General features: G+C 33.2%; 2 protein-coding genes across 3 annotated transcripts in view; both read left to right on the forward strand.

The window, feature by feature from the left end:
• The window catches only part of LOC132285230 (multisite-specific tRNA:(cytosine-C(5))-methyltransferase trm4a-like), a 12,009-nt gene extending 10,009 nt beyond the window's left edge, over nucleotides 1–2,000 (forward strand). For both annotated transcript variants that reach the window (XM_059787400.1, XM_059787399.1), the window contains exons 5-7: nucleotides 1,099–1,184; nucleotides 1,538–1,630; nucleotides 1,754–2,000. In XM_059787400.1, coding sequence (XP_059643383.1) covers nucleotides 1,099–1,184; nucleotides 1,538–1,630; nucleotides 1,754–1,765 — 191 coding nt within the window. In that variant the 3' untranslated portion in view covers nucleotides 1,766–2,000. The remainder of the gene's footprint in view (nucleotides 1–1,098; nucleotides 1,185–1,537; nucleotides 1,631–1,753) is intronic.
• A 2,848-nt stretch (nucleotides 2,001–4,848) lies between these two features.
• The window catches only part of LOC132287044 (uncharacterized), a 33,785-nt gene continuing 26,473 nt past the window's right edge, over nucleotides 4,849–12,160 (forward strand). The window contains exons 1-5 of the mRNA XM_059789506.1: nucleotides 4,849–5,089; nucleotides 5,184–5,383; nucleotides 5,482–6,317; nucleotides 10,094–10,219; nucleotides 10,311–10,396. Of these exons, the coding sequence (XP_059645489.1) occupies nucleotides 5,326–5,383; nucleotides 5,482–6,317; nucleotides 10,094–10,219; nucleotides 10,311–10,396 (1,106 nt within the window). The 5' untranslated portion in view covers nucleotides 4,849–5,089; nucleotides 5,184–5,325. The remainder of the gene's footprint in view (nucleotides 5,090–5,183; nucleotides 5,384–5,481; nucleotides 6,318–10,093; nucleotides 10,220–10,310; nucleotides 10,397–12,160) is intronic.

Consider the following 12,160-nt stretch of genomic DNA (forward strand, 5'->3'; position numbering starts at 1 on the left):
TTGGGTCACAAATCCACCTATAGATTGATTTTAAAATATACATAACACCTATATATATCAATTAAAATCCAATAATCTAAAAATCAAATATAATAGTTTATACTTTTTAATTATTCCGATCTAACCATAATTTTTAAACAAATAAATTTAATTAAAGCCTTGATACTCAAGGTGAAATCCTTATGAGTTCTAAGAGGAAAGTTAGAGAAAACTCGCCTGAAGGTTTCGAAACGAAACCAACGCTTTAAGCTTTAATTATCTCTTCCAATTCCGACGTCCTCCTTTTCAGATCCGACCTCCTCCTTGTCAGCCCTTCTTCTTCCTCTCTCTCTGTCTGTTTTATTTTTCTAACGTGTAAAACCTTTAACCCTAAAGCCTTATATGTATTTTTATACACCTTAAATTCCAAATCCTATTCCAACTAGTATTATGAATTAAAATAATAATCTTTAAATAATTTATATCTATAAACATATATATATATAAATATATATTCCTTCCATAATTAACTCATTAGTTAATTAAATCATATATACTTATAAATATCAATAAATATATATCTATATATAGATCTTTCCATAACAATTATTAATTAATTATATTTATATATAATTATATATATATATATATATAATTGATACAAAAGTGATCATTTAAATAATTAAATAACCACGGACCTTCATTAATTAACCCAATAAGGTTTCATACAAGCCCAAGACCACATCTTTTGGTCCAACTTTCCTTAAGCCCAATCCAATTAATTTAAATAAATAAGATAATTAATTAAATACAGAAATTAAAATAACTAATTACATGAAGCACATAAACAAACAAGAATTTACAACTAAGTCATATAATACCAATAAAATCAACACACCAATAATTCAATCAATAATCAACCACACAAACAATCAATCATCATACATAATCACGAAATATAACTTAATTAAAATAAGATAATTAATCTAGCACTCAATAAAATAAAATAAATCATTGAAAAATAAAATAAAATAATTAATCCTAATTAATAAATCTTTTAAAATTATCGGGGTATTACATAACCATACTTTTTAGTGATTCTATATTTGATTATTCCAGGTATGGCTTTGCTTAAAGTTGGTGGAAGAATGGTTTACTCAACTTGCTCTATGAATCCAGTTGAGAATGAGGCTGTGGTTGCTGAGGTAACATGTTGATGTTATTAAAAGGCTTGTTATAGCTACAACTATGAAAATAGGAATGATTTTAATCTTGTTCTTTTCAGTATTAATAAAAATTCAAATTTTATATTTTATATTTTTCAGCTTAATGCCACATTGTTTGACATTGGCACCGAAATTCTGCTATTCTCAGTTTATTTTATTTTATTTTATTTTATTTTTTAAACATTAAATCTTATTATGTTTGTGCTTGGATGTTTTTCTGATGATCCGCATGGCACAATGATATCTACTTATCTTTTAATTTTTTTAACTTGTTTTTCCTTCCTCTTCTATTTTCTTTCTTTCTACGGCTTGGGATGTTTCATTTTCTTCAGATTCTGCGGAGGTGCAGGGGGTCTGTCGAACTTCTTGATGTCTCCAGTGAGCTTCCTCAGCTTGTTTGCAGACCAGGTCTTAAGAAATGGAAGGTATTTTCATTTTTCAAATACATATTTGAATTAATATAGATATATTGTCTCTCCAGTGTTTATAATTTTGGCAACTTTACAACTTGTTTTACATTCTCTTACTTCAACTATTACATTTTGTAGGTCAAAAGCTAGGATTGCGGCTCCCGTTACTTTTTTTGTTGCCCTTATATTTTTTGTATAGCTCATGATCAAGAAGTTGCATATATGGAAAAGAGAGATTAAAACAGAGCAAGAAGATATGAAGAATTTTTGTTTTATTTTGGTTAAGTAAAGATATAAGGTGTGGATTATGTACATCTTTGAAATTCGTATATATTTTTGTATAAAACCATGATTTGGAATTGGTTATATATATATATATAAATTATTGGCCAGTTGTATATATATTTATTTATAGGGTTTGCTTCTAGGTCCTTGCAAGGCTAGTAGTAGGGCAAAAAAAAAAAACAAGCCTCATAGGGGCTGTACACTATTTTGTTTAAAAAAAAAATTATAGAACACTTTTTGCCACCGTTTTGCACTATGGTAAAAAAAACACTTTCTATCACGGTTCTGTACTCTGACAAAAAGTCTATTTTTTATTACGGTTCTACGCCGTGTTAAAAAGTCTCTACTTATTACCACGGCTGTTTTTACCATGATTCAAAACCGTGGTAGAAAGCGTTTTCTTTCATGATAAAAAGTCATTTTTCTTGTAGTGAATATATTTATATCTCAAACCCGTCCAACCCGCCCGAGGTACAGCTCTAGTTGAAGGTTTCCATCACACAAGCTCTAAGCTAACAGCACAGTCAGGGACGGAGCCAGCTTGGGGGCGGACCTCACCCTTTGTATATATATGGTTTTAATTTTTTTTTTATTTATATATTATGCCCTCTAAAATCATTAGTTTCCAAATTTTTAAAAACTTTATATATATTTTATCTTTTACCCTTTAAATTTCTTTAATAACCTTTTTAAAAAGGTTAAATTTTCCTTATTTAATTATGCTTTAATTTGCTTTTTTTTTTTTAAATTCAATTTTCTTTTCCTTTAAATTTTTTTTCACTATGTCTCTCCTGACTTCAAATCCCGGCTCCGTTCCGCCGACAGGGAGATCACTAAAATTTCAATATGGGCTACCTTTTGCTTGTATGGGCCACAACAGCCTGGATCTGTTCAATTTTGTTGATTGGGCTCATGACATCTTGTACATAATAACACGTATACATACAGATACAGTTTGCTTAATCAAATATCCTACGTTGATGGATAGAAAGATATACGGAAACTCATATATCCATTTGTTGGTACGAAGACCTCTCAGTTTGAGAGATGGAAGAGACTATCACACCATTGACCTACAGCCCTTATAGAGCAAGGACGGAGCCAATGTATGCTCAAGGCACATGCCTCCTAGTCTAGCCCGCCCACTATAATACATATGGTGATATTATTATTTTTTACATATATATATATGAAATTTTTTATATAATGTCTTCCTAAAATTATTAGTTTCTAAATTAACTCTTAATTTTCTCGTTCTCTTTTTTTTTTTTCTCTTTAGATTTCTAGACAAAAGCCCAAATGGTAGTTTCATCGTTCGAATCTGTTGCCAGCCCAAATGGGACAATGAACAAAAAGCCAACAATGAGTTATAATAGAACAAAGCTAAAAGTCTAAACCAGTTTGGCACTAGCCCAATCCTAACTGAGAGAGAGACCAGACAACATAAGATAATAGTCATTGCAGATGTTGATACTTTTTACATGCTTTAAGGGCCCTTTTTTCTTTTTCTTTTCTTTTTTTTTTAAGGGCCCTTTGTTTCATGTTTTTGTTTATGTGTTTTTTGTTTTTACTAGTGTATTATAGCGAAATAAAATCATGAAGGATGTGTTTGATAATATTTGTAGTCATTAGAATAGTATTGAAATGCTTTCAAAATTGAGGTTAAAATCAAAATCATCACTTTTGTTTTCTTTTACACCGTAACAGAGCACTGTTCAAAAAATAAAATAAATTTTTTTTTCTAAAATAATATTTTTAACTAGTCATTTAAAATGTCAAACTTGTAAAACTTTTTACTAAATATACTTTCATATTTTTATATCTAAAAATCTTGTAATAAACTTGCGTTATCAAAATTTTAAAATAATATTGAACATATTTTAAAAAATATTATTTTTACTTCAAATTAAAAAAAAAATACAAAACAATTGTGATTCCAAAACAAACTCCAAAGCTGAAACTTTTCTTATACCCAATATGGGTCATATCAGTCTTACGAAGATGCACATTTATCACAATCTTTCTACTCTATTACTTAAGACATAAATTGACATAGAGAGCAGCATCTCATCGTTTCTTGATTTGTCATTACCACACTTTTCTAAAAGGTTGAAGGTTCCGGAATAGTGGAGAAAATCTTATTCAAAAACATACGAGGTGCTTCAATGGAAGAGAGAAACATATTATGGATATGACCACTAGCAGACATTTTTTTTTGTAACCATTTGCACTTTTTTCTTTTTACTCACTTTGACATTATAATTTGTTTGCTTCTCTCTCTAGATATGAGATTATATATAATCAATTACTGTATTATGTTAGTATATTAAATACTCTTCAACAATTTTACTTATGAAGATGTAAGAAATTTTTTCTCTCTAAATTGACAGAGTTTTTCTTACACTCCAAAAATTTCAATCCCTTTTTTCTTTCATTTTCATATATTTATAACTTGTTTACAATGTTTTAGAAGTTCCCTAACTATCTTTCTTTATTGGGCTCATCATTGAGGCTTTTGCATTCATGAATCTATTTGTCTTTCAGGCCTTCAGCTTTACCCTTCGGCGTTGAGCTTGTCCCACGGCAACTTGATTTGGGTTCAGACCATTTTTCTGGCCCATTCTTTATCATGGAGTTAGATTCTGTCCATGCCGCTTTTAGTATCCTTAACTTAAAAAAAAAAGAAAAAAGAAAATCATAAACATCGACATTTTAATGCCTTTGCTCTTGTTCTACGTGAGGCAGTGAGATCAATAACAGAACCAGAAAAAAAAAAAGTAAAAAAATCATGTTTAAGAATATAAACTAAATACTAGTTATTATAAAATCTATACAATTGTACCAAATTAACATTAATATTCTTGATCAATTACAAAAGTAATTATATATATATATATAAGTATAAATATTTTTTTATTAAGATTTGAATTCTTGATCTTTATCTATCCAAAGCGAGAAAGTATCACTTCACCGTAAAAGGGTAAAAAAACGAAAAGAAAAAAAATCCCAATTAAAAGAAAAATGGGATAAAAAAAAAGCCCAAAACCCCTATATATATATATGTTTGTGTGTATCCAGACTCCCTCGCTCTGCATACTCCGGTTAGAGTGATACCGGAAAGTAACCGTGCGCTGGACGCCGTGTTTGAATGATCACGAAAATTTCTTTGAATTCACAAGCCCTAGACTCGTTACGTATCGAAATCAAACATCAATTTATTCACTAATTCGTCCTTCCAAACCCATTTTAAGCCCTTGACTAACATCCCATCGCTCACGTACAGATTCGACTGCGAAGGAGTGCTTAAAAACCTCTCGAAACCCTCGCTCACGAAAACCTAGAAAGCAGCAGATTCAAAATCGAGGTTCTTCTCTTTCCTTTTCAGCAACACAGCAAAACTAGGGTTTACTCGACTCGACCGCGCCATGAGTCCCATCCAGAATTTCGAGCAACACTCTCGCCGTCTCATCGAACCCGATCTCCGTACTCCTCTATCTTTATTTGCATACACATATATTTATACATGTTTGTTATGTGTTCTGTGTATTTGAATTCATTGTGTGGTTTTTGTCTTGAAACAGCGCCCGATACACCACCCGAGACAGCAAGTGAGACAGCGATTCGTATGAGGCTTCAAATGGCGATGGAGGTACGGGATAGTCTAGAGATAACTCACACAGGCGAGTACTTGAATTTCTTGAAATGCTATTTCCGGGCGTTCTCGGCAATTTTATATCACATTACAAAGCCTCAATTTGTCGATAATCCTGAGCACAAGCTCCGGAACATCATCATCGAGATTCTAAATCGACTACCACACAGTGAGGTTCTTCGCCCCTTCGTTCAGGAACTCTTGAAGGTTGCAATGCATGTTCTCACCACCGATAATGAAGAGAATGGTTTAATTTGTATTCGTATCATATTCGACCTCCTTAGGAACTTCAGGCCGACCTTAGAGAACGAAGTTCAGCCTTTTCTTGACTTCGTTTGTAAAATTTACCAGAATTTCAGACAGACTGTCACTCATTTCTTTGAAAATGGGGCAGCAGTGCCGCCACCACCGTCCCCACCAGTGTCCATGCCGGCACAATCATCATCATCATCGTTGTCGTTGACGTCATCATTGACTTCTCTGGGCGGAGAAGATGTTAAGCCCATGGACGTGTCGGACCAAATGGGACCTCCTAATGGATATGTTGGAGTTGGGCAGCTTAATCCCAGTACACGTTCATTCAAGATTGTTACGGAAAGTCCATTGGTGGTCATGTTTCTGTTTCAGTTGTATAGCCGGCTTGTTCAAACCAACATTCCTCATTTGCTGCCGTTGATGGTCGCCGCTATATCTGTTCCGGGTCCAGAGAGGGTTCCACCCCATTTGAAGACTCACTTCATTGAGTTAAAGGGCGCGCAGGTTAAGGTGAGTCTTCCTTGTTCTCATAGTTTCCTGAAACTATTATCTGGATTCTGGAAGATAATGAAAAGTTTAGTTCAAGTATGTGTACTGCATGGTGTCAGGTTACTACGGCAATTGATGGGTCTTTTAACTTGCTTACATATTCTAAAGCTATTTATGTTTTGTTGGACTTGAAGCTATTTTGAAGTGTTATTTTCTCATTCTTTGCTAATCAGAAGCATTGGATTCTTCTTCTTATTTATTTATTTAATTATTCTCTATCGTCACTCACTTTTTTCTCTCTGGATGGATTTCTGCCGGCTGACTTTACAGCAAATTCTTTTACTAATTTTACTTATTTTTATTTAGGATAGGATATCAAGAATTAATAGAGGGAAGAAAGTTTTAGTATGTCAGATACCTATAAAAAGAGGATTTTGGATAATTCCATATATCAAGAATTTACAGAGAAGCAAGTTTTAGTGCATCACTTGCCTTTAAAAAGAAGATTTTGGATAATTCCACTGATCACCCCTGAACTTCATCGGTTGTGTTTTTTGTTTTTTTAAAAGAAGTGTAGGGAAATGGAAGGATTTGGAGGGAGAAGAAGGGATTTGGTTTCCCCTTGAATAGTAAATTTCTTATCTCTTAAAAGTGAGGAAATGGAGGGAAAGGATAGAGAGCTAGTAACTACCTGTTTTACCCCTATTTGTTATAACCAAGGAGCTATCTTTTTGCCATTGCCACTCGCAAAATAACATAACATTGTGTTTCTTCTCCCTCCACTATTTTTATCAAACATGATGAAGGATTATTAGTATCCCTTCCTTTCTTTTCGTTTTAAGTTATCCAAACATGAACAAAGGTTAACATTGTTCTCTCCATTATTTTCTTTGCTTCCGTATCTAATGTTATCCTCTCTTTTCTTTTGCCTCCTAGTTATCCAAATGAAGACCTAGTAAAAAGGACAAATAACAAATTGTGGAGAGAAAGATAAACAACTCCAGAGATGAAACTTTTCTAGAGAGGAAAGAGGGCATGGCTATGTAGATTGGTTTAATTTGTTTTGTATGTTTGGTCTGCAGTGTTGTTGTGCAAACAAGTGATATGATGGTATTGGTTTGCGAGGAGGTGAGGTGACAATAGTGGTGGTGAAGTGGTGATATCAGTGGTTGAGTTTTAAAGATAGTGAGAAGGAAATATTGAGCAAAGTGGTTATGGAGGAAATATGGTTAATGGTGATTGTGGTGGAGTTGTTGTTGAAGTTATAGGGTTAGAGAAAAAATTACAGTAAGAGAGAAAAAGGTTGGTCTATTAAATGGATTTTACCCATTTTAGTTTTATTAACTCATGGGTTTTACCATTTCTTGGGTTAATTTTATTTTACCTAATTAGGAATTATTAACATTTCACCGAGCAATATGTTTAACTTGTATCCGAAAATAGTCAAAATCGACTGACAGCACGAGAGGTCTGCTTATTTTAAAAGCAGGGGGTGACTATGTGGAATATTACAAAATATCGGGAGGTTAGTGGATTATCACAGAAGATTTAGTGCATGACCACCAGTTAGCTTGAATGGTATTTCCTGCCACCTCAAAGGGAGAGTATGCAGAATTCAACTTTCGGTTGGGATATGAGTGCATGTATTACATTCTTAAAATGATTTAGTACTTCATTGGTAAATTTTGGGTTGATCTTTGATTTTTTTCTAATGCATGGACACCTTGGATTTTACAGGAAGTATTTCTTATGCGAGACATCTATCATGGAAGCAATATATACATATTTTCAAAAAAAATTTAATTCGAATTAGATTAATAAAGTAGTAACATTTGAGAAACAGTAAACTGAAACATTATGGGGTTGTTGGTGTAACTTATAGGTTTGAATATGGGAGCCTAATCTAATTTTTCCTTTACGTTTTAAAATCAGTTGTTAACCTATGACTCAACTGAAAACTGATTCAATAGTAATGAAGGCAACTTAGAGTGCTAAAATTGTAAACAATGGAGACATAGTAATTTAGAACTGTTTATAAAACTACAGGTTTATTGGTATGTGAATCTGATCAAACTTAAACTAAACACTTTTGACTTGTGAGTATAATTAAAGATATATATATATATAGATTTCACATGTCTATTTAGCTGAGTTAATTGGGTATTTACCACTAAGTTATATAACTATTTGACAATCAAAACGACTCATTTATTGCGAAGTCAACTTAAATGATTAGGCCAACTTTGACATTGTAAAAGTTACATTGAATAAATAATTTAAGGACACAGTAAATAGGAAATAATCAATAAGTAATTGGACTGGTTTGTAGTTGTTTGCATTTGTGGTAGTTTTTATCTCGAATTCTTACTGGTTATACTTGTCTGGTTGGATTGATTGAGAAACCTGGCCAAGGTTCCAACATAATATTATTAGGTCTGTTATTTGGGCAGGTTTAAATTTTTATACATAATGGGATGTCTGCTGCGCTTCATGTTAGATTTTTTTGATTAATCATTTTCTTAGTATGTTTTCCAAAGCCAATGCTAATCTTCATCTACTATTGATCCTCCTCCCACACTCCAAACTCACCCTGAAGAGTAGAAGGCTAGAATTTAACTTTTTTTCTCTGGCAACATTTTTTTTTCCTTCTCATTTTTTCTCGAAGATTTTCTCAGAGTCCTAAAGGAGATGGAAAACATGGAAATCCAGCCCCCCCCTCCTGGCGGACAAAAAAAATACAATGTTTCTAGGGTTTCTTTTTTTTAATTACAAAAAAATTTGGTACCCTCACAAAGCCCAGATGTGGGTCTTCAGTTGCTGATGAGATGCCATGGATCTCCTTCAAAAGATTATGACATATCCATGGACCGTATTTATGACTGAATTTTGTTTATACAAAATGCTTCTATTCTGAGCGTCTCCAACACCGAAAGCAATATATGATGTGGTCTGTGGAAACAATGTTCAAGGAAGTAATATTATAATGGTTTAATTGAAGTGGAATTATGGAAAAAAAAAAAAAAAAAAAATTGAAGTGGAAAACCCTGGTCATTTAGCATCAATGACTAGTTTGTTAATTGAATTTTTAGGTGGTCTTTATAGTTATGGGCGATGGATTGGTGGACAACCTGTGAAGTGTTAGCCAGAATAAATTAGTATTCAAGAAGACGTGAATGCTGACTGCATTCAAGTTAAAATAGTTTCCTATCACTTCTATCTGGATGTTGTATATCTTTGCTTGAAAAAGTGTTGACAAAAAATAAATATGTTTGAATTTATTTTTTAATTCAGTTCTTGCAGGTACGTCTTTTTAATTTACATGATTGGGAACAATTTAGTGTCCTTCGATTACCCTTAAATTTTTATTTGATAAGCGTCCTTTAGTTTCCCTTATTAAAAATGTTTGGGATATTCTCGATGAAAAACTCATGCACACTTCATTAAGTGAACTGTTAAGAAAGAAACCATAAACTGTGGGAACACTTAATAGCAAAGGAACAAGATGTAGAGGGAGTGGAAACGGAAAAATGTAGGAGATGAAGAGAGACGGAAAACAAAAGAGACTCATAAAAGAAGGGGTCACTAAGATTATTCACACTGGGGCAATTAAATGGTTTGCTGGTGGATCAATATAGTGGTTAATGGACATAATCTAATAGGCGGTCTGCTCCCACCAAAATAAGCATATAAGATTGCCTGAACCAGAAAAGTTTCACTTCATTTACATGTATTTGGCCCCTTTTCTTCCAAAGGATTGTCAATTTACTGCTACTGATGTACTTTTTCCCTTGCTGCAGACAGTTTCGTTTTTAACTTACCTGCTGAAGAGTTTTGCTGATTATATTAGACCACATGAAGAAAGCATTTGTAAAAGCATTGTCAACCTACTCGTCACCTGTTCTGATTCTGTTTCTATTCGAAAGGTGAAAGATTTTCCTTCAATTTAAATAGTTTTTAATAGTTTTTCCCTCTCTTTGTTTAATATTAATTGATGGATGTACTTGTTAAATTCAGGAATTGTTGGTAGCGTTAAAACATGTGCTCGGGACAGATTTTAAGAGAGGTTTATTTCCTTTAATTGACACACTGTTGGAAGAGAGGTAATATTTTTGACTAATAAATTTGTGTATTTACATTATCAAGTCTGTTCTTTTGTTTCGTTTTTTATTTATTTATTTTTCAGTGGGTGATATTTTCATACTGGTTGATGGCAGAATTAAGCTTTCACTGCAATTCTTGTTTCTGTTGATGTGTATTATTTCTGGGTTAGCTGTGTTTCAACTATTTCATTCACTCTTCCATCTTTTGACAATGCTAAGATATAATAATCTCACCAGTGTCTTTCTTTTCAGATCTTTTTAGTACAATTACCATATTCTGGCAGTCTTGTTAGTTTTTGATGTGCTTTTCAGCCGACTTTTCTGTGTGTACTGCTGTGCTGACTTTCAAACCAAAATTTATTATTATTATTTTTTTTCATAAGTTGCAAATGAAACTTTCAGCAATTTTCGATCCTAGGTTTTCCGGGATACATTTAATGTATTGCAGGACATCTATTGAAATGGTGGATGTCATGTTGATCCTTTTTTCTGAATGCATTATTTTTATCTTTGTCAATTTATTTTCTCTATCTTTTTTCTTTTTTTTTTTTTGTTTTGGTTGTCTTCGTTTTTCATTTGAAGCGATTGACGGACTTGGGGTTGAATGGAAGAGAGCAAAAGGGACTGTCATCTCTTAGACTCTTTCTCATGTTATAAGTATGTTCAATTTAGTCAACCAGAATGCTACATTTATTTTAGATTACCTAGTAATGGCTGATGCTTTGAAGATCATAGTTTTTCATCTGAGCTTTCCTGCTTGATGTCATTACCTTGTATGACTAACATTAGCAGCTCTATGATAAGTGTGACTGTGTGAGGTGTTTGCTGGGATGTGGAACTGGAACTAAAGAAGTATAGTTCTGATATTAGTTCTGGGTAGATTGAAATTGAACTAAGATAAATTGATTAAAATGGAGTTTTGATTGAATTGACAAAGAAGTATCAAATGTCAACTCATACCCCACTTGATCATATTCACCATGATGATTTTGATTTTATTTTTCCTTTTCGAAATTAATTTGTGATATAATTTTCTTTATTTATCAACATCTCCCAAAGCAAAATTGAAATGATGGAAAACCACATGTTGCTTCTAATGACCACCCCCGCATTATTGCAACCTTGAAATTAAGAAGCTGTATAATCATGTGTTCTGAATTTTTGTTTTATGCGATGGCGAGATTGAGTACTTAGTGAAAACATGTGCGATTCTCTGCCGTGAGCTTTTAGTGGGATGTGTCAAGGGCTGTGGAAGGAGGCATGGTGAGAGGCTCCGGGGTTAGAGGACGGATGACAACATCACATTATCATACCCTTTATCATTGACAATATGGTACCATTATTTTTTTTGTGGATGATGTGGTGTAGTTGCGATATATATGGCATGTCCTCTTTTACTTTGAAGTTGTGTTGAGTCTGAATTAAATTTGGTAGGAAGAGAGATAGTCTCATTAGGGGAAGTGGAAGATGTTGGTAAATTGGCTGAGATCCTGGGATACTACATGCACATTTTCCTCATGTTTTATTTGGGGTTGCTATATGACTCTTCTATGGGAACAAAGGCTTTGCAGGATTCTGTAGTGGAAAGACTGGTGAAGTGGAGGTGGTGGTATTTCTCTTGCGGGTGGGAGTTGAGGGTAGGAAGGAGAGGTTAAATACTTAACTGTTATTTCGAGTACCCTTTCCCGCTTGTCAACCTACATGTAGTTTAACTGATCCTGGCTTCAGTTGAGAAGAGATTGGAGAAGTTGTAAGGGACATTTT

Source organism: Cornus florida, unplaced genomic scaffold (assembly GCF_030987335.1).
Source record: "Cornus florida cultivar Cherokee Brave unplaced genomic scaffold, ASM3098733v1 CherokeeBrave_3.0.0_Hap2_Chr11, whole genome shotgun sequence".
Lineage (NCBI taxonomy): Eukaryota > Viridiplantae > Streptophyta > Magnoliopsida > Cornales > Cornaceae > Cornus > Cornus florida.